This window comes from Myxine glutinosa, chromosome 1 (genome assembly GCF_964187855.1).
Source record: "Myxine glutinosa chromosome 1, kmMyxGlut1.1, whole genome shotgun sequence".
Lineage (NCBI taxonomy): Eukaryota > Metazoa > Chordata > Myxini > Myxiniformes > Myxinidae > Myxine > Myxine glutinosa.
The window spans coordinates 20,438,734-20,464,705 of NC_136261.1; the positions used below are offsets into that span (position 1 = coordinate 20,438,734).

Genomic DNA, 25,972 nt, shown 5'->3' on the forward strand with positions numbered 1-25,972 from the left:
TTTTGGCCACGACTGTGTATATATATATATATATATATACACACACACACACACGTTTGTGTCATCGAAGGTTCATAATGGTTCACGAAGGTCATCGAAGGTCATCGAAGTTCACATAAGCTTCTATATGTATCAAATACAATCTGAGTTTGTATGACTTTGTACGTGTATCAAAAACATTTCTGTACTCTTACAAACATTCCAAGGGCATTCGTACACAATACACAAACACCTGGTATATGGAATTTGCACCTGGGAATTCCTTGCGTCATCAACAGCCGTTGAGACGAGAATTTGAACAAACCAAACTGATCTTTTCAGGTTCAAGCTTGTGGAATGTCAATTTACAAGTTAGAGACTACTTTGGCAGCACATTTTCATTAAAAGCAAGTACAATGTGTCGTGATGCTGCAGGTATTTTGTTTGGATTTTATTTTTATTTAGTTTATATTTTTCTTGCAGGACCAGTTGGACAATTTGGAACGACACACGCAATGGAAAATTGACTTCTTGGAACGGTTCAACAAGTTCTCAAAGGAGCGAATTGAAGTCGAGGAAAACTATGCAAAACATATGAGGTGTGCACTGATGACATTTGGTTTAATGTAATCGTATGATAATATATATAATTACCTCGATCACCGAAGGTATACAGAGGTTATGTTTTCTCCCCCGTTTGTTTGTTTGCCTGTCTATCTATTTGTGAGCAGGATATCTCAAAAAGTCATTGGCGGATTTGGAAGAAATGTGGTGGACAGTTTGGGTGTGTGACAAGGAAGAATTGATTAGATTTTGGTGAAGATCCGAATTGTAGACTTTTTAAGTGATTTATGCCCCATTAAGAGATAGTGTAAATAATGATATACAACACGATATCGAAAAAATTTATGTACGGATTGAGATTAATCTTGGTGGTCAGGTTGGGTGTGTGACAAGGACGAATTGATTAGATTTTGGTGAAGATCCGGATCCAGATCTGATCTGAGAATTTTTTTAAATTCTCAACTGACTCTTCACCATTGAGAGATGGGACAAACAACGATATACAGTCTGAACGCGCTATTCGCAAGGGGATACGTTCCTGGAAAATGCTGCGAATTGCGAAACCGTGAATGACGGGGCATTGTTTCCAATGGAAAAAGGGGGGATTGGTTCCCGAATTGCGAAAATCCGCGAATGTATGCCATGCCATTGTTTCAGTGGTGAAAGGGAGATAACTAATTGCACTAATAGATACTGTGGAGTGTTTTCATTCTGCACAGTAACTTGTGGGGATGACGTGTTATGCATCTGGTGGAATATCCCACGAAACATTGTTTACAATTGTGAAACATTGTGAACGCCTGCAGGATATCACATGAAGCTGCTGAAAGTGCGAATTGTGGAATATCCTGCGAAGCTGTTCCTAGTGTGAATGGTGGGATATCCCATGAAACAATGTTTACCTGAGAATGATGGGATATCCCGCAAAAGCCATGAAAATGTGCAGCACAGCACTGCGAATGTAGAAACAAGTCATGCTTGCTGCTCGAAGAAGATGTTTTTTTGCGTATGTCCAGCTGCTTTGTGCATTGCTGGTGAAAGATGAGTTTTATAAATGTCAGGCTTGCGGCTCGTGAATTTTTTTTCTTGCGCCCGAGAAAAACTGCGAATTCGCGGGACTCGGCCGTGAATTGAAAAAAAAAAACCGTGAATTTGTGGGACACTTTTCCACGAATAGAGAAACAGGTCGCATTTTATCAACAGCTAGTAGCGGAACCGTGAAAAGCGGGGTCCGACTGTATAACAAATATCGGAAAAACTTGTGGATTGGTTATGACAAAACTTGATGGATGAGTTGGTTAGGTGACGAGAACAAGCCAATTGGATAAGAACAAGACCAATGAGTTGCCAATGGCCACACAATAATCATGAGATGTAGTGGCTTGTCGAGTATTCCGTTGTCTCGCTAATGGTGGAGGTACACAAGCAGCAAGTTCTTGGGAGCAGAAATGTCTGTGGAAAAGAGAAAGAGAGGCCAACTTTGCGGAGTAAATTGAGCGGGTCGAGTTTTAAGGTCAGATTTGGAGAGTTGATAAGTCGGATTACTTTGGATTCAGTTCCGTCCAGTAAGTATGTGGAGCTGGAACCCCCCCAGATGTGAGAGCAGTACTCTATACAAGGACGAATCAATCCTTTATATAGTTGAAGCAACTGTTGAGAGGAGAAGATTCTTCGACATCTGAATAGGACTCCCAGTTTCTTCGAGACAGACTTAGCTATTTGTGTAATGTGTGGATTCCAGGATAAATTTGAAGTTAGGGTAATACCTAGTAGGTGTATTGAATCACGTGGTGTAATTGTGGAGCTTTCAAGGAGATTGGAGAGTTGAGAAGAGTTTTAGAGAGAGATGGGAAGAAATTGAGCTTTAGAAGTATTAAACTTAACCTGGTTACATTTGCCCCATTGGGAAATTTTGTCCAAATCCGAATTTAAAGTGATGACTGATCAAATGAGATATAAATTGAGTGAGGAAAGATGGGGCAGATGGGAAAAACATGGAGGAATGTAATGTCGAGTCATCAGCATATGAGTGCATTTTTTTTTTTTTTGTATACTGAATCGAGGCTCGTGAAAGAGCTAACATTTACTTCACAAACAAATCAACCAGACAAACAAAATATATAAAAAGAGGGAGCGGAAGACAAGAGAAGGGAAAGCACACAAACACTTGAGTTATTTGTAGGTTATTTGGTTATTTTGTAGTAGTATTTAGTATTTTGTAGTCGTAGTATTTGTAGTATTGTAGTAGTAGTAGTATTTTAGTAGTATATTGTATTGTAGTAGTATTGTATTGTAGTAGTATATTGTAGTAGTATTTGTAGGTTATTTGGTTATTTGTAGAAGAAAGAAAGTCATTGATAAAAAGAAGGAAGAGTGTTGGAGACAGGACAGAACTCTGAGGGACACCGCTGTTGATAAGGAAGGAGGAAGATATTGAACCATCACCAATTACGGAGATAGAGTGGTCAGAGAGAAAGCTTTATATGAGAGAGCAGAGTGAAGGAGGAAAACCGAAAGATGGAAGCTTGGATATCAGATCCCGATGCCAAACTCTGTCGAAGGCTTTTGAGATATCAAGGCGTACAAACAAGGATTCCCCAAAGTCTCTCAGAGAGACTGTATAATTTTGAAGTTTATGATTCATTATGATTCTCGGAGGGAACCATCAAGTGTTTCCTCTTAGTGTCTGTGGTGTCCCACTTTTTTGAAGAAAAAAAAACCGTTTGTTTTCATTATGAGGAAGAACTTCAAGTGCCACCAATTGGGTAATATTATGAGTTGGCTATGCCAGGAACGGAAACCATCAGCGATCTCCAATCGCAGCCGCCATGTTCGTTTTCGTTGTTCTGTTCAAATGAAAACTAAGATTTCAAAACTTTATTTTTGACCTTTAATGATCAAAAAGCTTTAAAATATTGAGACTGGTATTGATATGTTTTTCATTTCCTTAATCAATACACAAAGCAGAGCTTGTTTGTATATCCTGATTCAGTTACATTAAACAATAATACCTCATACTTTGGCAAATTATCGAATGTCTTTTCAAACTCATTTCTCCCCTTTGTTGCCTAACATGTGTATTTCCCTAAAAAAAAAAATGTTAATTTCTAAATGTGAAAAATTTTCTTAAATTTTAGTTTTAACCATAACCTTAAACCATTTATTGAATCTGAATGTTTTTCTGTGTTTTTTTTTGTGCAATGACGTAGTTGTGACAATAGAAGGGTTTGCTTGAAGGTGCTTAGCGTAGTCTGGAAGTTTCAGATTGTGGGTAAATTACTCCCTTTGCTTGTGCAATCATAATCCATCTTTTATGATAAATGCAGAATAACTTGTTCTGATGTATGAGTTTTCAGAGAGACCTATCATTTTGATCTGAATCCTAATGTATTGTGCAGGCAACTTGTGAAGCGCTATCAAATCAAGAAAGGCTCCAAAGAAGATGATGAATGCCAGTAAGAACTTGCAAATCTATCTTTAATTGGTCTTTTCTGAACACCATGAATGTTGATTGTGGAAGAAAAGACTCCAGTTAGAATTAGTACCTTTTAGAAATGCTTTTCATGCTTAATATAGCACTAAGGTTTAGCGTAGGAATGGCGTGAATTATAAATAGTTGGGATGGGGGGGGGGGTGGAGGTGGGTGGGGGAGGAGGAGGAGGAGGAGATGTGTGTGTGTGTGTGTGCGTGTGTGCGTGTGTGTGTATATATACATTATATATACTAGGGCATGCCCGTACTATATATATATCTAAAATTATATCCCCCCCCTCTATTTACATGAAATGGTTTGGTCCAAAGCGAACGGCTTGCGAGTGGTGACAATCCCCCCCCTCTATTTACATGCAATGGTTCGGTCCAAAGCGAACGGCTTCCGGAGTTTGGTAAAGAAATCGCCATCGCGTACACAAACGCGCAGGAAAGCGAATGAATCGCAAATTCGTTTTTATTAGTTGTAAAACATAGTTTAACGCCAACATAGTTTGCAAACGTGAAATAAATGAATACGCTCTCAAATGTGCCATCCGAGGCAGAGTGTGCCCGCCACGTTCGGCACACGCGATCGTTCGCTGCTCTCTGATTGGTTGAATCGTTTTTTGGACATAGCTCGGTAAGTAATTGTCCGATTAATATGAAACCTTGAAAAGGCACATCCTCGGGTCCCCAGCAATATACCTGGCAAGTTTCAAGTATATCGGACCCGTGGTTGTCGAGAAACAGCGGTCACAGACAAACAAACGTACAGACGTACAAACGTACAGACGTACAGAGATTACTGGAATTATAGATAGATACAGTCACGTGAAAAAGTAGGTACACCCCATGTAAAGTTTTGACTTTTTCAACATATTTCAACATACAGCTATTTGATCTACATTTCAACAATATTGAAAGATAAAGGTGATATAATATAACAAATATCATGAAACATTTACATTTTGTAGTCCATTGTATAATTTAAATAAACATGAATGCAAATTTCGCATGTGGGAAAAGTAAGTACACCCCGACATTTATCACTACTTCAAAAACCTAAAATTAGAATCAGGTGCACCAGCTCAGGTGCAAATGATTAGAACATCGTGAGAGAGGATCTTGGAGGAACCTGTCTTATTTAAACCTCAGACATTTCGTTTGGTTTGCTCTTTGTTGTTGAATTGTGTGGCGTCACCATGCCTATATCAAAAGAGCTCTCTGGGGCCTTCAGAAAGAAGGTTATAGATGCCTACGAGTCTGGGAAGGGATTTAAATAGATCTCCAAACAATTTGACATCAATCATTCGACTGTTCGGAAGATCATCTACGAGTGGAGAAGATTCCAAACAACTGCCAACTTGTTCAGGCCAGGCCATCCCAGCAAGTTCAGACCGAAAGATGTTGAAAGAAGTCTCTAAGAACCCCAGAATGTCAACACGGGACCTACAGGTAGCTCTTGCCACTGTTGATGTCAAAGTGCATGAGTCTACCATTAGAAAGAGGCTGCACAAATTTTATCTACATGGGAGGTGTGCCAGGAGGAAACCTTTGCTGTCCAGAAAGAACATCAGGGCAAGACTAAAGTTTGCCAATGAACACCGAGGCAAAGACCAGCACTTCTGGAACAATGTGCTCTGGACAGATGAGTCAAAGGTAGAGCTATTTGGCCACAGTACCAGAAGACATGTTTGGCGAAAACCAAAGACAGCATTTGACCACAAGAACCTGATACCAACTGTAAAGCATGGTGGTGGAAATATTATGGTTTGGAGCAGCTGTGCTGCATCAGGGCCTGGGCAGCTCACCATCATATAATCCACTATGAATTCTTCATTGTACCAGAGGGTGCTTGAGGATAATGTGAGGCCATCTGTCGGAAAGTTGAGGCTCAACTGAAGGTGGACCTTGCAACATGACAATGTCCCTAAACATACCAGTAAATCCACCAAGAAATGGCTGAAAAGAAAGAAATGGAGGGTTCTGGAATGGCCAAGTCAAAGCCTGGATCTAAATCCCATCGAGATGTTGTGGGGGGATTTGAAACGAGCTGTGCATGCATGAAACCCCTCAAACATCGCACAGCTGAAATAATTCTGCATGGAGGAGTGGGCAAAAATTTCTCCCAGTCGATGTCAGAGACTGGTAGACAGTTATAAGAAACGCCTACTTGAGGTTGTTTCTGCCAAAGGGGGCAATACCACCTATTAGAGCCAAGGGTGTACTTACTTTTTCCACAGAAGGAAATGGCATCTTTGTTAATTTTTTGTTGAATAAATTATTGCAAAGTCAATTTTTCATTGTTTTTTGTTCAATTAGATCACCTTTATCTATAGATACTGTTTAAATGAAGATCAAATATTGATATGTCCACATATGTTAAAAAGATTTTTAAAAACATTTCATGGGGTGTACTTACTTTTTCCACATGCGAAATTTGCATTTATGTTTATTTAAATTATACAATGGACTACAAAATGTAAATGTTTCATGATATTTGTTATATTATATCACCTCTATCTATCAATATTGTTTAAATGAAGATCAAATAGCTGTATGTTGAAATATGTTGAAAAAGTCAAAACTTTACATGGGGTGTACTGACTTTTTCACGTGACTGTGTGTGTGTGTGTATATATATATATATATATATATATATATATATATATATATATATATATATATATATATATATATATATATATATATGTATATATGTATATGTATATATATATATATATGTATATATATGTATATATGTATATGTATATATATATATATGTATATATATATATATATGTATATATGTATATATATATATGTATATATATATATATGTATATATGTATATATATATATATATATATATATATATATATATATACATATATATATATATATATAAGAATTAACCTTGGAAAGATAGAACAGGAGGGTAAAGCCAGGGAGAGGGAGGAGGGATGTGTCCTCTTCCTGCAACAGGTGAGTCCTAAGTTATTAGTAACCTGAAGTATCATTTGAGGTGAATATACTTACTATTTTAAAATGTAGGATTTGATTGAAAACTTGATTCCTGCAATTATTATTTTTAGCCCTACCAATTCCCGAAGTGATAGGTGAGGAGGTATTGTAGTATAGTATGTGTTTCTCTGAGTCTGCATACATACTAATTTTGGTGTTGCTCCCCACTCGGACTTAACCTAAGTTTGCCAAAGTTATCAAAGGTAACTATAAAATTTTTGCATCAAATTTAACCACAAGTTGATTTTGCACCTTCAATGTGGATTGTTGTTATCCTCGCCTGCTTTGGAGTGTGTGTTTGCTAGCACCTGCTGGGTGAGGTGTGTAGCAAGGCCCACAGGGTTGACTTGCGCACCTTCCCGACCTGAGGTACTGCTCAACCAAGTTATCGGGTTTTACGAGAACCTTTTAATGTTGTTTTTTTTTGTTTGTTTTTTTTGCATACAAAATCGAGGCTCGTGAAAGAGCTAACATTTATTTCACAAACAAATCAAACAGACAAACAAAATATATAAAAAGAGGGAGCGGAAGACACGATGGGCAGAGAAGGGGAAGCACACAAACACAACATTTGAGAGCAGGGAGATGTGTGGGAGGGAGAGGGCTTTGCGGGAGGAGGCGTGGGAAGGGGGGGGGGGGGGGTGGGAGAAGTATAAAACAGAAGGACACCAAGGATTTCCAGGACAGAAGTTGGTATTTCAAAAAAGTGGATTTGGGGTGAAATTAGCGGGGGTAGAAAAGATCAAGGTTTGGGATGGGGGAAGATAAGAGATGGTGGTGAACAGCTGTTTTAAAGACATGGAGGGTGGAGTGGGATTGAAGAGAGTGAGGGAGTTTGTTCCAGAGGTGGGAGAAAAGAGGAATGAAGGAGTGAACGTGAGCAGAGAGTCTTGATTTTGGCAGTTTAACCATAAGAGGGGTGCAGGCAGATCTTGTGCGACCTGTCGGAATATTTGGGGGACAGAGCCCAGAGAGAGCTGGGGGGGGGGGGGCAAGGCCAGAGAGGAGTCGGTAGAAGACGGAAAGACCACCAACCTGCCTGCGGTGAGTGAGTGAAAGGCCCTTGGAGTTAGCTTCATCGCAGGAGATTCCAATGATTCTGAACGCTTTGGTTTCAACAGCGTGAAGACGAGCTAGGTGTGAGGCAGGAGCACCAGCCCCACAGGGGAGAGCAGAATTCCATTGAGCTGCGGATGAAAGCCTTGTATGTGGTGAGGAGCTCAGGTGTGCCAAGGAAGGACTTCGCACGACGGAGGATGCCCAGTCGGTGACTGGCTTTGCAGGCCAGATTTGAAATGTGGTTTTCCCAGGAAAGATCATGGCAGATAGTGAGACCCAAAAGGTTGAGTGACAGAACTTCTTGGAGAGGATTATTCAGAGAGTGGATGGGAGGATTGTCCAGTCGGTCTTTTCGGAGAGACATCGTAAGAGTGTGAGATTTGTCAGGATTGAAAGACATGTTCCACTTGTTTGCCCAGTCTGTGATTTTGTCCAGGTCTGCAGAGAGTGAGGAGGCTGCAGACTGCCGATCTTGTCCAGGTCTGCAGAGAGTGAGGAGGCTGCAGACTGCCGATCTGAGGGATGAGGAATGAAGCGACAGAGAGTAGAGTCATCACTGTAGACTACGGATTTTTATGTTAAGAAAATAGGCCTTTTATGTTTTGAAAAGCGGAAATTTTTTTTTTTATGTGAAAAAATCCCGAAATATTTTTTCCCCCCGTTTTATTCATTTTTTTTTTATTACCAAGTTTTTCAGAAATCAGTCAAAAAAAGAACAAAAAATGGTAAGCTTTTTCCTGCACAACATTAAGCACTCTGGGCTAGTAAACAGGTAAAAAATGACGTTCAGGTACCTTTATTGCAACCGCATTGTTTGATAAGTAGAGGACTAGAAGAAATTGACAAGACCCTTTTAGGAACGGTTAAAGTAGGTGTTTGAAATCATTATCTTGGTAATGTTCTCCTTGGTGAGGCAGTGTCGGCGGTCGGTGAGGACGTTTCTGTAGACGGAGAAGGACCTTTCCACGTCGACGCTGACGATGGGGCAGTCCCTCAAGAGGGGGATGTCAGCAAGCTTGACTCCAGCCGGCACACCAACCTCAGATCCGTGCTGATCTCCATCCAGGATCAAAGCCACTGTCCTCAGCACACCAATGTCGGGATTGCGCTGCAGCACCGCCTTGAACTTGGTGAGCAGGATCTCCTTACGGCAGCCTCGGATCTTTTCGAGCTCCTCCTTGGCCTGATCAAGGAGCTGGAAGGCCTTGGCCAGCTCCATGCCGGCCACCTCCAGCTGCTTAAGGATCTTCGGGATGAACGACACGTGGGCATTTAAGAAGACCAAACTGAGCTTGATGTCCGCCTTTCCGAACAGGTCCTTGGCACTCCGGATTGCCATCGCGTCGTCATCGTTCAGCTGGTCCACAATGTCCTTGACGGCCTCGAAGTGCTCGGCGTAAAACACCGCGGCGTCGATCCACGTCCCCCACCGAGTCAGAATGGGCTCCGGGGGGAGAGAAAGATTGGGCTGCTGCTCCTTCCAAAGACAACACGCGACGGGGCTTTGACGAACACCTTCTTCGTCGTGGCAATCAGGTCGTTGACGTCCTTGAACATTTCTCGGACTGTCTCGCAGACACGGTGGAGCGCGTGGGCAACGCAAGTCACATGCAGCAAGTCCGGGAAGAGTTCCTTCAGGGCATGGCCGGCCTTGATCATATAGGCCGCGGCGTCGCTGACGAGGACCTTGAGGCACTCCGGCTTGAAATCAGGCCAAAGATAGCGCAGCGTGTCATTGACTGCACGCACGATCTCCCCGGAGTTGGTCTTCTCCAGAAACATGCACTGGACAAGGTGGGGACGAAAGTACCCCTCCTTGGACAAGCGTCCCGCGATGATGTTGGCCACATATCGACCTGCCGAATCGGTCATCTCGTCGACGGACAGCCAGATGGGCTGCTGTCCGAGGTCGGCACGGATCCCCGCCAAGGCCTCGTCGTAGCACTTGTCGAGGTAGTGCTTTCGAATCCAGCTTTCATCGGGGATCTGGAGAGTGATGTGCTTCTCCAGGAACGACCGGAGGGCAGGGTTTTCCAATTTCGACCATGGGATGCCAGCGGCCAGCATGGCCTGGCACAGCTCATGAGCCACGACGTCGCACTTGTGCCTCTTTCCGCCACCAAAGTCCTCCATGGTGGCTTGCGTGACCGTCCTCTTCTTCTTCAAGGCCAAGTTGCTCTTGTGGCGGTCTCCTCGGACATGTTGGGCCAGCTCAGACTTCTGCTTCGCCCGGAAAGTCTTTTCACAAGCTCAACAGAAAGCCGTGTCACTCGACACGTACTTGAAGGTGGCCCCATCGCCGCCAGCGTTGAATTCCTTCAGCCACTTGTCACGAAGAGCAGCACTCATCTTGATAGGAGACTTGTTCACACTTTGTGTACACTCTCTCACTGTAGTACACCGCCTCACTGCTGTACACGCTGGGGACGCAACGCATGCAAGTGGACGCAACATTTTGTTTTTGAGATCGATCGCAGTTAAAAATGTCGATCGCAGTTAAAAATTTCGAAAAATTCCCTAATTTTTTTTAGCGTTGCCAGACATTTTCGAACAAAAAGGGCATTTTATTTTATTTTTCCCGAAAAAGGGCGAAATTCTTTTTTTCTCCGAAAATAGAAAAATAATTTTTTTGCGCGCAAAAAAGCCGTTTTATGTGAAAAAATATTTTTTGTTTTTTCACATAAAAATCCGATGTGCAGTCATCAGCAAAGAGATAGAGAGGATTTTCAAGAGAGTCAGAGAGATCATTGATGAAGACTAGAAAAAGCACAGGGCCCAGAACACTGCCTTGGGGAACTCCAGCCTGAACAGGAAGAGGAGATGAGAGAAACCCATTCAGGGCCACACGTTGACTACGACGAGAGAGGAAGTCCGCCAGCCATGCATGGAGATTTCCATGGATACCAAAGGAGGAGAGTTTGGTGAGCAGAGCACAGTGCAAGCCCGTATCGAAGGCACGTGATATGTCAAGGGAGACAGCTCTAATTTCCTGTTTGGTATTGAGGACCTCCATCCATTGTTGAGAAAGCAGAAGCAGCATGTCCAGAGTAGAGTGACCAGGTCTGAAACCAAATTGATGATCAGAGATCAAGCCATTGGAGAAGAGGAAAGATTTCATATCCGAAGCAATGAAGGATTCCATGACTTTGCTGATAATTGGTAGAAGGCTGATTGGTCTGTAGTTGCTAGGATCTGTTTTTGCACCTTTTTGTGCAAAGCGGTGATGTTGGCTGATTTCCAAGCAGATGGCAGATGACCTTGAGCAAAAGAGAGGGTGAAAAGAACAGAGAGAGGGAGTGAAAGAGCGGAAGAACAGGATTTTAGGACCCGTGGGCTGATGCCGTCAGGTCCAGTTGCAGAATCGGAGACGAGGGTTGACAGAAAGTTTTCCACCTTGTCAGGAGGAAAGGACACAGAGTCCAGGAGCAGCTGGGTACGACTGGGTATGGTGGGTACAGAGAGGGATGGGTTTGGGACACAAGATTTAGAGGCAAACACAGAGTTAAGGCATTCAGCTTTTTCACGTGCGGAGTCAGCCGTGTAGCTGTTTGAGGTGAGGGAGGGGGTGGAGGGGGAACAAACACCAGAAACAGATTTGACCAGATGCCACCAGGATTTGGAAGAGGGAGACAGATAAGAGAGTTCGGTCTTGAGAATGGAGAGATATTGTTTCCTGGCTCTCCTGAGGGTGGACACACACTTGTTTCGGGCTTTGTGAAAGGAAATGAGATTTCCTTCCGTTGGATTTGCTTTCCAGGAGACGAAAGCAAGTTGTTTCTGGGCAACAGCCTCACCACAAGATTCCGTGTACCATGGACGGGAGGAAGGGTATGACAACTGAAGACGAGATGGGATAAATCTGTGCATGAGAGAGAGCAATTTACTTTGGAAGAATTCCCAGGATGAGTTGATGTCAGAGGCGGTAAAGATGGGAGACCAGTTCAGATGATTGATGGCTACTTGAAGACCTTGCCAGTTGGCCTGAGTGAAATGCCAGACTCGTCGATGCTGAGGAGGCTCTCTGAGAATGGTCAGAGAGATGTCCACTTTAACAAGCACATGATCAGATGAGCCGATTGAAGCAGAAGAAGAGCAGCAGACATTTTCAGGGAAGTTAGTCATAACCAAGTCCAGAAGAGAAGATGCTCCGTTGACTGAGATCTGGGTCGGGAAATTGACAGATTGTGTCAGTCCCAGTGAGTCGCAGAAGTCCTTTGCTGAAGAGCCATGGCTGGTGAGAGAGGTACCCACACCCAGCCAACTGGCATGGTGACAATTTAAATCACCACATATGAGGAAGAGAGAGTTGGGATGGGTAGATAGAAGTTGGTCCATATTATCAGACAGCGAGATGTAGATGGAGTCATCACTGTTTGGTGGACGGTACAATACACATATGAACAAAAGGTGGGAGTGAAGGGGAAGCCGTAGCCAAAGGTATTCCTGGGGGTGAGGTGGAGAGAGTGCAGTGCAGGGCGAGTGAGGAAGAGAGTTTTTTTTATAAAGATAGCAACCCCACCTCCAGGACGAGGCTCAGGTCTATCAACGTTTCAGGTCTATGTTTTAATCATAAGTTGATATTTTACCTTGAATGTGCCTTAGTTTCAAGTTATAATTGATTAATCGTAATTGTGTAGTCTCTTCACCCTGTTTCTGTCTATGCATTTGAATGTTGTTGTCAAGAGCCGTACTTTTCTTTTCTCTCCTCCATGTAGAGGAGGTTTGTCTGTACGTTACAGGTATCCTGCTGGACTAAATATAAATTAATTAACAGTAATGTTTGGACACGTTAACATGTTCAATATACGAGCCATTACGGATGTATTTTCCATCTGGCGGACTTCCTCTCTAGTCGTCGTCAACGTGTGGCCCTGAATGGGTTTCTCTCATCTCCTCTTCCTGTTCAGGCTGGAGTTCCCCAAGGCAGTGTTCTGGGCCCCGTGCTTTTTCTGGTCTTCATCAATGATCTCTCTGACTCTCTTGAAAATCCTCTCTATCTCTTTGCTGATGACTCCACTCTATGCCGCTCCATTCCTCTTCCCTCAGATCGGCAGTCTGCAGCCTCCTCACTCTCTGAAGACTTGGACAAAATCACAGACTGGTCAAACAAGTGGAACATGTCTTTCAATCCTGACAAATCTCACACTCTTACTATGTCTCTCCGAAAAGATCGACTGGACAACCCTCCCATCTACTTTCTCAACAATCCTCTCCAAGAAGTTCTGTTGCTCAAGCTTTTGGGTCTCACTATCTGCCATGATCTTTCTTGGGAAAACCACATTTCCAAGCTGGCCTCCAAAGCCAGTCGCCGACTGGGCATCCTCCGTAGTGCAAAGTCCTTCCTTGGCACACCTGAGCTCCTCACCACATACAAGGCTTTCATCTGCAGCTCAATGGAATAGTTCTCCCCTATGGGCCGGTGCTCCTGCCTCACACCTAGCTCGGCTTCACGCTGTTGAAACCAAAGCTTTCAGAATTATTGGAATCTTCCGCGATGAAGCTATCTCTGAGGGCCTTTCACTCACTCACCGCAGGCAGGTAGGTGGTCTTTCTGTCTTTTACCGACTCCTCTCCGGCCTTGCACCCCCAGCTCTCTCTGTGCTCTGTCCCCCAAATATTCCTACAGGTCGCACAAGATCTGCCAGCAACCCTCTGATGGTTAAACTGCCGAAATCTCGGCTCTCTGCTCACCTTCACTCTTTCATTCCTCTTTTCTCCCGCCTCTGGAACAAACTCCCTCACTCCCTTCAATCCCACTCCTCCCTCAAGGTCTTTAAAACAGCTGTTCACCACCATCTCTTATCTTCCCCCATCCAAAACCTTGATCTTTTCTACCCCCGCTAATTCACCCCAGATCCACCTTGTTTGAAATTCCAACTTCTTTCCTGGAAGTCCTGGCAGTGTCCATATGTTTTATACCTCTCCCACCGCCCCCTTCCCATGCCCCCCCCCCCAAAGCCCTCGCCCTCTCTCAGATCTCTCGATGTCTCCATGTCTCTCGGTCCCTGCTCTCAAATGTTGTGTTTGTGTCCTTCCCCCTCTCTCCCCATCTTGTCTACTGCTCCCGATGTTATATGTTTTATGTGTCGGTTTGTCTTTTTGTGTGATTAATGTTCGCTCTTTCACGAGCCTCGATCTTGTATACAAAAAAAATTAAAAAAATAAAAATAAATCTGTATTAATAAAAGGCAGTGTCCATCCATCCATCCGTCTGTCTCCTCCATAACTCCAAAACCATGAAACCTAGCAGCCCCAAACTTAGCATGCATACACCTGGACCTCCAACAGATTGCAAGGATGAAAACTGGGTGTTTTGGGTATGTCATAACACCCTTTTTACACTTTTATTTACCTTCATCAGAACTTTGTTTGTTTGTCCCATTTCAAATCTTTGAGCCGTTCCTTTTCTAGGTACCATACGTCTTAGAGAGCTGAAATTTGCCCCATGGTCCTTTTTTCTGGTACATTTTCATATATCAAAATTTTTATTTTAAAAAGAAGAAGAAAAAAAGGTTTAAAACGTAAAAAATAAAAATAAAAGTGTGTAGCCCGAAAACATGTTTTTTCATTTACTTGTTGAAGATGATTAACGAGATGCTCATAAGGAAAAAAAACCCCCAAAAAACACTTACCAATATGGCGGCCCACCATCTTGGTCAGCCCACTGCACTTCACTGTGTTCTTAAGCCGCCATTTTGTTTCGACCTACTCAAACGTGCCTTGCCTTGGAAACACAATCGATTAATCATTACATAATTGAATCATATCATCAATATCTGGATTCGGGTATGAGGATTGGATGCTGTCGACTTAATAAATGTACAAACTTGGAGTGAAATCTGACAAAATTTACCATATCTAGCGATTTTATGACTAAGTGTGTATAGGCATATATTCAAGTGAGGCTGTGATTCTCATTCTGGGGTTAGTTTTTTTATTTAACTTTGTCAGATAAAACGCATCTCGCTATTTGAAATCAGTGCCTGTGAGAGATATACAGTGGTTTATAGATATAGTGCTACGACATCTATATAGTCATATCAATATGGACATCTACAGTGGTATATAGTGATATACAGTGGTACTACATCTTATCGAGTCGTTACTGTGCTTTCATCACATTTTGTTGATTGATCGTTTTGTCACACACAGCCTCTATGTGAGAAAACGATCAATCGACAAAATGTGACCAAAGCACAGGAACGACTTGATAGGATGTAGTTAGGTATAAGGTAGATGGATCGTTTACCGCAGTCCTGTAAACTGTGTCGATCGCCGAAATGGACGCGTGATTGTTGCCTACGTGGCGTCGTTGGTTCGGTTAAGAAAATGGTTTCATTCGTACTATCGGATGCCAGGCTGAGGGAAGTGGGGCATGGGCGGTGATCCCGAGAGGGACGGGAGGAATGTATCCCCCCCCCAATATTGATGGGGTGGGGGACGCTAATGGCAATATCCCCCCAATATTTTAGCCGTTTTCCCTTCACAATCTTGTTTACGGTACAAGTACAAATGGGCCTTGTTTACGGCCTGTCCTCTACACAGAGCGAGACGCCCGGGTTTTTTAAAATCGCTTCTGTGTTTATTTATTTATTTTGTCTGCTTGCATTTTGAGATACTTTCCACTTTACCATTTGAGCTTTTGTCATAAAAATTTTAACTAACCTTTATTATGAGAAGATGTAGAACACTGGTTCATAAATTTGACATTTTTTAAATAAAAAAAAATGTTTTCGTCATGTTTAGTATAGGTAAGGAGAATGAGAAGAAGAAGAAGAGTAACAGAAGAGAAAGGAAAGGAAAGTCCGAGTACAAAGCGGACGTGGACGGCCAAACAATGAAATTTCTCCATATGTAGATTTTCCCAATTAAAAAGCCACAAAGTTACCCCAATTAAATTTACCACAAAGGAAATAAATAGGTGACATACACGGTGAGAAACCTTTTATTACCTCCACCACCAAAGGTGGATGGAGGTTATGTTTTCACCCCTGTCTGTCTGTTTGTCCGTTTGTGAACAAAATATCTCAAAATGTTGTGGACGGATCCGGACGAAATTTGCCAGAGATGTAGCGTATGTGACAAGGACGAAATGATTAGATTTTGGTGAAGTCCGAATCCAGATCCGGCCTATCAGTGGGATACAAAACGTAAACTGTTCAGCCTGGCGGAGTTATGCGCTCTACCGAGTGCCGTTCTAGTTTAATTATGTCGTCATTCATCGGCTGAAATTCGTTTTTTTTTTTTTTTTCCAATTCTCCTTTTCATTCCAGAGGGTGTCCACTGAACTGTTCATTCCCAAACAATATATATAGGAACTAGAACGCCACTCAGTAGAGCGCATACTCCCGCCGTGGGTCAAGTTGGAATAGTACGATTTCACAAAAGTTTGAGGGAGTAGTTCATTGACAACACAAAACAAGACAACACAAGACAGACACTGCACAGATATATATTAAGAATATATAGAAGATAATGTAAAGAAAAACAAGGCAATTTCACTTACATTTTCGGATTCAGCGTTCAATTCTATATAAGTGAGTGTATTGTGAGGCATGTGTGACTTCAAATAAAATTGTAAGCCAGAAAAAACGTTCGTTTCATTCCTTAGGGATATAACATGTAAAACTGGCCCAAACGTCAAAACAAAACTCGCTCATTTTAAGTCGTACAAGCTAATGCGACCACTCATTCTTCTGGGAAGAATCCCGTGCACATGCTGGTCACACTTATAACTCACCTGTCTTTATAAGTTCATCAAATACCGACACCGCGATTGACATTCGCTGAGGTCAATGTTGATAATGATATCTCTTCTGAGGTAAAAAACAAAACAAAACAAAAAACAGTTTTAAAGCATTATACGTATCAAACGATACATTTTATGAAACTGGGAAACCTAATACACACTTTGGTGGTTTTAAAATGACAGAATATGTCTTTATTAGAAAAAAAAAGAACCTTGAAGACGACGCTGCTAACAAAATACACCGCTCTAACGCATAACCACGAGTTTAAACTACATTTACAACAAATATGAAAACTATTTTCATATCATAATGTTAAATATAGAATATATAGAAGATAATGTTAAAAAAAATGAGCCCTATCTTCCAATGGTAAAAAATCCTTCAAAAACTTCCTGGATCGGGAATAATATCCTGAGCTTCACCAAAAACTAATCAATTCTTCCTTATCCCAAAGTCAATCATCCCACCAACTTTCATCCAAATCCGTTCAGAACTTTTCCAGATATCTTGTTCACAAACACGTACACGTGCGTGCGCGCGCACACACACACACACACACACACACACACACACACACACACACACACACACACACACACACACACACACACGGACATGATCGAATGCATTACTCCCTGGCGGGAGTAATTATATTTGAATACTAAAAGTTCAGAATGTAGAGTGCTGGATTTATCCAGTACCGTAATAAAAAAATAATTGACCAACACATAAAAGACACGACAAAGACATTTTAAACATTTGTTGTGAAGGTTGCATAAAATTGTCAAAGTTACATTGTTAGCATTACCTTCGAGTCGAAGATCAGGCATGAAAATGTCTCCTTTTTCATAATTTTTGTATCATGCTGTTTTATTGTAAGCACACAATTTGATGTAATCACATAACCTATTAGTTTGGTCACCCTAACACCACATCATCTTACTCCCTGATCATTGTTTGCTTTAATTTGCAGGTTCACCATATGTGAGGCATTTCAAAGGCTGTTGAGTGAGTTGGGCGACTATGCAGGGCAGAGAGAGGTGTTGGCAGAAGGTCAGAAGGAGAATGTTTTACAAACTCTCACACAGTGTGTTGCTGAGTCTCGACAGCAACGGAGGAAGGTATTTCATCTTTATGCTCCATTGATCATGACGCAATCCAAATGTTGTCTGACAGGATGATGCAGAGGTAGCAGCCTCACTTTTGAGCTGTCTCATCTGGGTCCTATTTTTCGTTCATACTATAAACTGTCAGATTTGTTCTTCACAGGCCTTGGATGGACATTAGGGTGGGTATCCTGTCTGCTAACATTACTTGGTGAATGTTAAAGATACCACGGTGTCTTTTAGTGCAGGAACCACATTGGAAAAAGTGCCTTATTTAGTGATTCCGTTCACGCATCAGTGTATATACCTGAAACCTATATAGTTTGGTGGAGGGGTCCTATGGGCAGTAGATATGCCCGGTTTTAATTCTAGATAGGTGTGCATTACCGATTTATAAGCATTTTGCTGATTCATTTGTGTACATCATTTCCACCACTTACTGAATTTGGTATAACGTATCTACATGGACAAATATACAGCATGGGTAGCTTTGTATGGTATCAAATTGACCGGAAAGACATACTGCACACATAGAGTTCCACCATATGGCCTTATCTTAACTTTTCATTCTTCAAGCCACCAAAAACTTCAAAATTTTGTCAAAATTCCGTTTCAGTTTAGGTTCTAGTCCCCCATCATTTTGTTCATAACCCCAAAAGTATATGACCGATTTATATGTTTGAAACACCAAAATCATCCCCATTTATTACCCTTCAAAATAAGATCACATAATCAAGAAATGTATACCATTAATAAACTCTCAGTGAAGCAAAACTAAGGCTACCCTCTTATTTTTCATGAAAATGAAAATGTCCATATGGCATATGGCATATGGCATACATATATCATGTATATACATATGTTTTCAGATCTGATGCCCGGTTCATTCCAGACTATCACATACTAACCTGTGTATTCATTTTACTTATTCTTTAGAATCTAGTTACATTTTTTATCAGCGGCAAAAGGTGAATAAATTTTCGTTTAATTGTAAATCGATGACCGAGATATGTTTATTATTATACTTTTCGTTTGTATTGCAGTATGTTGAAACCGGTGTCCTGCTGCTCTGCTGCTGATGAATCCTACTCCCTAGTAACCATGGCGTCTAACACAGAACAGGAGGAGATTATTGAGCCTACAGCGGTGATGCCTGTTAAAAGGCGCAAGTTGCAGACGAATTGGTTAAAATGCCTATTCTGCCAAGGTACTGACGGTTTGTCTAACGCTAGTCATCAGGGCGTTGCGAAAGTATGTTCAGCCCTTCAAGATAGAATTCAGATTGAAACCACTGACATTACAGAACGACTGCAATCAGAAGCAACAACAACAAATCTCAGTGATAAACAGGCAAAATGGCACAAAAATTGTTATGCTTCATTCACAAACCAAACCAACATTGACCTTGTCAAGAAACGCTACATGGAAGCCACTGCTGCAGTAGATGCGGGTGATGCGAGTTCAAGCACAAAACCACTGACACGCACAGTAATACGTAAGGTTGACTGGAAGCAGTGTATTTATTGCCAGAGTCGTAAGCGTGAAAAAGTACACCAAGTCCAGTCAGATGAAGTAGCTGCAAGCATCCACAGTCAGGCAAAGAATGATCAAAACCTCAAATGCAAAATTGGGGAAAATGATTTGATAGCATACGAAGCACATTACCATTCCTCTTGCAAACACAAAGCAGACAAAATCAGCCGTTCTATTCACCCCAGTGAAATCACTGGGATTACAACTGACCCCACTCTAGAAGATCTGATACAGATACTAGGCAATGGCTTTCAGAGTGGCCACATCTATAGCATGGACATTGTGACCGATAAATACATTTATCTTATGACACGATCTGGAATTCTCAATCCATCATGCCGGACACACGTCTTGAAACACAAACTACAGAAGCACTATGGTAACCAAATTCTATTCCGCAAACAGCGACTAGCCAACTAACCTCTGCTTCTGATTCCTGCAGCCACTACCACTGAATATGCTATTGGGGCGATGATTGCAAAACAACAGATATCTACATGTAAAGAAAGCTGTACAAGTGATGAGATTAGTCATGAATCCTATTTCCTGCATGCTTTGCATACAGTAGCAACTAAGCTGAAATCAGATTTGAAAGAAGCTGCAGGTCATCGCGGTTATGAGAATTTGAATCAAGAGGCGGCAGAACAATGCGTACCAACAAGTCTTTACTTACTTATCAAATGGATTCTACAAGATGAGACTGATCTAAAAGACACTTCAGACCAAGGTTCAAACGATGAGGACATTGCGCCCGCCTTGCATCAACGAATCCTGAACATTGGCCAAAACATTGTCTATAACGTCTCGATGGGGAGAAAGAATACGCCAAAACATTCTGATGATTCATCATGATGTTGCCCAAGACGTATGGGTAAGTAGTGGGACCACCAAAGAAAAACATTACATTCCAGTGAGCCTTGTACGTGCAAGTCTGGAGCAGGAAGTAATCAGAAATATTCTGGGATTTCATGCTCTGACAGGATCAGACTCAACCAGTCAGTTCTGCGGCCATGGAAAACGCACTGCATGGAAAACATACTTGAAGAATCCAAAACTACTCAAGAATCTTGGCCGCAACCCCAATGTTGACACGACCGATATCGAGCTCTTTGTCATCAAGTTGTACAGTTCAACTACAACTGCGACTTCTATCAATGATCTTCGCGTCGAACTGTTCCATCGAATTAATGACCCAGAAAAGTTACCTCCCACTCATGATTCTCTGTTGCTGCACATTCAAAGATGCAATTACCAAGCCATGGTGTGGTACAGTGCAGTTGTGTCCAAACCTGATCTACCCCAACCAGAGGAATGTGGATGGGAATTAGACGAAACAGGATTATCACCAAAACTGATGACCCTGCCACCTGTTCCTTCAGCGTGCACAGAACCGTTGACATGTGGGTGCAAAACAAAATGTACATCCCTTCGTTGTACATGCCGGAAGTTCAATCTGTTATGTAGTGCTGGTTGTGGATGCCGACAAGAGTGCCTCAATAGTCATCACTTGTCAGACGAGGACAATTCCGATGAAGACCGAGTACAATTAAGTGGCTTTTATATCACGCATTATTTGACTACATTAGATAAATGTGTTTATTTTCTTGTTTTGGTTAATGATATAACGAGACTACTGGGAGTGAAATTTGGTTTTAATCTGACGTGTCATACCACATAATCAAAGCTAAGCAAATAACATGTCTATTTCATAATCGAGATTAAAATATACTAGTGTAAAGCTAAGTAAGCTCTATAATGGCAGTACTTTTGTTTCATGTATTTATCTTCTTAGCTAAACATATAAAGTTTAAATGTGTGGGATTCAAGTTACTATGGTATTGTGTAATATTTAGTTACAATCACTGTCACAAATCAAGTACATGACCCTCTACCTTTGGATATCAGTTTATTAGAAAATTGTTTGTTACATAATCGAGATTAATATAATATTGTAAGGCTAGGTAAGCCTTATAGTTGCATTTATTTAATATTCTATTGTAAGGCTATGTAAGTCTTTTAGTTACATTAAATCAGTTTAGTATAGGAGTGTTAAATTTGCTCCATAATATACTTTACAGTTACAAGATTAATAATTTTACTACTGTAAAGCCATGTAAGCCTTATAATTACATTATAACAGTTTATTATAACATAGTTGTTCCTCATGGTGGGGCGGAAGTATCTCACCTTCGAATCATACTTGTTAAATAAGGATTGTTTGAGAGTATTAAATGTCATTTTATGGCCTGCAACAACAACAATCTGTTTTGTTTAATTATTGCAATAAGTCTTTGGTTTATTTCTTGTTTTCATGATTCAGACAAGCTCCAGTATCCTTCCTAATTTAATGTTAGCAACCGACATAAATATTAATACACATTTTTGGACATTTTTGTTTCCATGAAAATGAAGGGGGGAGCCTTAGTTTTGCTTCACTGAAAGTTTATTAATGGTATACATTTCTTGATTATGTGATCTTATTTTGAAGGGTAATAAATGGGGATGATTTTGGTGTATTAAACATATAAATCGGTCATATACTTTTGGGGTAATGAACAAAATGGTGGGGGACTAGAACCTAAACTGAAACGGAACTTTGACAAAATTTTGAAGTTTTTGGTGGCTTGAAGAATCAACAGCTAGGATAAGGCCTTATGGTGGAACTCTATGTGTGCAGTATGTCTTTCCGGTTAATTTGATACCATACAAAGCTACCCATGCTGTATATTTGTCCATGTAGATACGTTATACCAAATTCAGTAAGTGGTGGAAATGGTGTACACAAATTAATCAGCAAAATGCTTATAAATCGATAATGCACACCTATCTAGAATTAAAACCGGGCATATCTACTGCCCATAGGACCCCTCTACCAAACTATATAGGTTTCAGGTATATATATACACTGATGCGTGAACGGAACTCACAAAATGGATATCTGGTTCCTGCACTATTTTGCAATGAGTATGGAAGTTTTTTATTTATTTATTATTATTATATATATTTTTGTATACAAGATCGAGGCTCGTGAAAGAGCTAACATTAATCACACAAAAAGTCAAACCGACACACAAAACACAAAATAAGGGGAGAGGTAGACAAGATGGGGAGAGAGGGGGAAGGACACAAACAAAACATTTGAGAGCAGGGACATCGAGAGAAATGTGGGAGGGGGAGGGCTTGGGGGGAGGTGGGAGAGGTATAAAACATATGAACACTGCAAGGACTTCCAGGAAAGAAGTTGGAATTTTAAAAAAAAAAGTGCATCTGGGGTGAATTAGCGGGGGTAGAAAAGATCAAGGTTTGGATGGGGGAAGATAAGAGATGGTGGTGAACAGCTGTTTTAAAGACCTGGAGGGAGGAGAGGGATTGAAGGGAGTGGGGGAGTTTGTTCCAGAGGTGGGAGAAAAGGGGAATGAAAGAGTGAAGGTGAGCAGAGAGCCTAGATTTTGGCAGTTTAACCATAAGAGGATTGCTGGCAGATCTTGTGCGACCTGTAGGAATATTAGGGGGACAGAGCCCAGAGAGAGCTGGGGGAGTATCTCACAAAAAGGATCGAAGTTATCACCGGCATCCTCAACAAATTAAAATTTTCTGCGTTGAATACCATTGGGAAGGCTAAGACAAACCACCTTGCAGTATATTCCTTTTTGTGAGATACTCAAGCAGCACTGACCTGACTTCTTGCACAAAAAAAAAAATCCTCTAACATTGGGATGATTGGGATTATATATTTTCAAAGCAAAAAGGCACATCCAACCACAAAGTAACGAGATCTACTCTGATAAATCGAGTAATAACCAAGCAAGAACAGATCCGGTATCAGGCAATGTTTCATCCACTTCCCAGCAAGCTTCCTCTGGCCAATAGACCCCTAGCCTAGGCACACGTCCACTTTTATTCCCGAGGTGACGATTCGTTTCTGGTTACGTGCCTGGCCGAGAGGTGCTTTTATTTTCTCAAGTCTTAAGCAACAAACGCCAATCACATCATCCATGGTCTGCTCTGCTCTTTTTATTATTCACTCGTGATCTAGTATTGTTTGTGTGTGTGCTAGTTCTTGTTTTAGTGTTTCCGGGGCATGGACATGGCTGGGGTCACGTTCGGGTTGGACATTGTGACGTGTGGATTGCGTTATTGGTGGAGTTTCCTTTGGGTGTTGTTACCCTCATGGGTATGGTGTTGGGGATTGAGTGTTGTTGCTTTTTGCTCACCTTGTCCAGCTGTCTGTATGACCCAGTTTTTGTCATTGTACACAAATTGTACAATGCCAAAAACTGGATATAATCACTGGTACAATTTCAGTGCTCTTCAGCTTCTAGGATCTTTCCACTTCATTTTTGAGGGCTTGTTATTTGGTCATTTTCTTGATTTCTGCATTGTTTAGGCGAAAATAGCTGGGGACTGACAACTCAATTAGCAATGCCTTCTTTTCCTTTTTTGTAACTCAGTACCATATCCAGTTGCAATGCTTTGTGTTCTATGTTCATATTTGATGGGATAGTTAGGTCATATGTGAGCATTATTTCCTTGTTTTCAGTGATTACTTTTGGTTCATGTTTCCACGAGTTTTCTGGAACAGGGATATTGAGACTTTTGCAGATGCGCCAGTGGATTACTCCACATACTTTGTTGTGCCTTTGCGTGTACAGCTGTTCTGACATGTTTTTTTTAACGTCCTGAAAGGAGGTGGCTTATTCTTTCTGTTTCTACCTTGCAGAACCTACACTTGTCCGATTGACTCAGTTCCACCATTTTCTTAAATCCATTGGTGTAGTGTCCTTGATCTTGGGCATTTATAATGATTTGTTTTCCATCTCAGTTGGGCTGACCTCTTCTTAGCCATTCCAAAGTTATTTCTTTGTCTACTCCCAATCTGTCCAACTCTTTTTAGCCGCGTCGCAGACGCTGCTAATAGAGTGCCCTCTGCTGTTGTTGTTGTTGTTCTTCTTCTTCTTGTTCTTGCAGAGAAGACAAAACCTCAAAGCTCCACCCATTCTGGGAACCATAGCTCCACCCATTGTGGGAGAGGCTTCATATAAACAAATATCCACCATTTTATTAACTCGCATAGCTTTGAGGCCTGTTTTGTCGGCCCGTGGTGTCTTCCTCTCTCACACAGTTTTATTTCAAATCAAATTCGAAATATCATTTCATTTTTCACAGTCGCTAACAGCTTTAGACTCGGTTGAAAAAAAACAGGAAGAAAATCCGATGAAAGTTGCCCTTTATAGAACGAAATGAATTCTCAAAGGCCTGTAACTTCAAGTCCATTGAGATTTTTTTTTTTTAAATCGCGGCATGGTCAGTCATACACCGCCCAAAATAACAGATGGGAAAATGCCGAGATATATATATATTTTGTTTAAATCGCGGCATGGTCAGTCATACACCGCCCGAAATAATAGACGGGAAAATGCCGAGATATATTAAAAATTCGTCCATTTGATGACAATCATCACGATGAAATATTTAATTTATACGTCGTCACAATAATGTGGAGAGAGGAGCATAGCTTCGTTCACGTGTCGCCACATACGGGAAATTGCCGAGATATATATATTTTAAATCGCGGCATGGTCAGTCATACACCGCCTGAAATAACAGATGGGAAAATGCCGAGATATATTAAAAATTCGTCCATTTGATGACAATCGTCACGATGAAATATTTAATTTATACGTCGTCACAATAATGTGGAGAGAGGAGCATAGCTTCGTTCACGTGTCGCCACACACGGGAAATTGCTGAGATTTTTTTTTTTTATCGCGGCATGGTCAGTCATACACCGCCTGAAATAACAGATGGGAAAATGCCGAGATATATTAAAAATTCGTCGCCACACACGGGAAATTGCCGAGATATATTTTCACTTTGCACAAAAATAACATCAAGTAATCGAATCAATAGGAATGTCCTGTGCCTATAACATCGACGTTATAGGCACAGCTGCATCTAGGCATTGTGTAACATCGACGCGGGTTTTGTTTTAATTAAAACTTTTTGTACTTGTTTTTTTATACCTTCCTGTTCTTTTATCGTTTTCCCAGTTGGCAGAGTATAAATGTTGAAATTAATTTTTTATATTTTTCTTTCTTTATTTTTTGCAATTGTTGGGGCTGTACTCATTTCGGTTTCTTGTTTGACATCTTCCATTCACACCTGTCTGGAGGAATTTTTTTTGCTAGATGTGTCAGGGATACCTTCTCTGGTTTGTTATCTTTATGTTTGCTTACAAATTGGATTCAGTAGTTTGTTGCACTTTTTACATAAAATGCCAAACCTACAGTTGTCATTCTGTGCACTTGGTGGGGCTCCATCAGGCCGCTACTGGTACTACCTCCTTCTCGTCTCGGCAGGTACATTCTCGGGATGCATTGATTTTTGTAAAACATTTTGTGGATGGTGAGGAGTTTCCTTCTTTTGATATCCAGTTTATTGATTTCTGATTGTGACAAGTTTATTATTCTGCAGCTGTACTGGAAT

At 41.3% G+C, this 25,972-nt stretch overlaps 1 protein-coding gene across 3 annotated transcripts in view; it reads left to right on the top strand.

Annotated features, from left to right (window-relative positions):
* The window catches only part of LOC137421736 (formin-binding protein 1-like), an 80,549-nt gene that overhangs the window by 15,042 nt on the left and 39,535 nt on the right, over nt 1–25,972 (top strand). For 2 of the 3 annotated variants that reach the window (XM_068108072.2, XM_068108080.2), the window contains exons 2-4: nt 463–578; nt 3,942–3,998; nt 17,821–17,968. In XM_068108072.2, coding sequence (XP_067964173.1) covers nt 463–578; nt 3,942–3,998; nt 17,821–17,968 — 321 coding nt within the window. The remainder of the gene's footprint in view (nt 1–462; nt 579–3,941; nt 3,999–17,820; nt 17,969–25,972) is intronic. The other variant, XM_068108089.2, reaches the window with a different exon arrangement.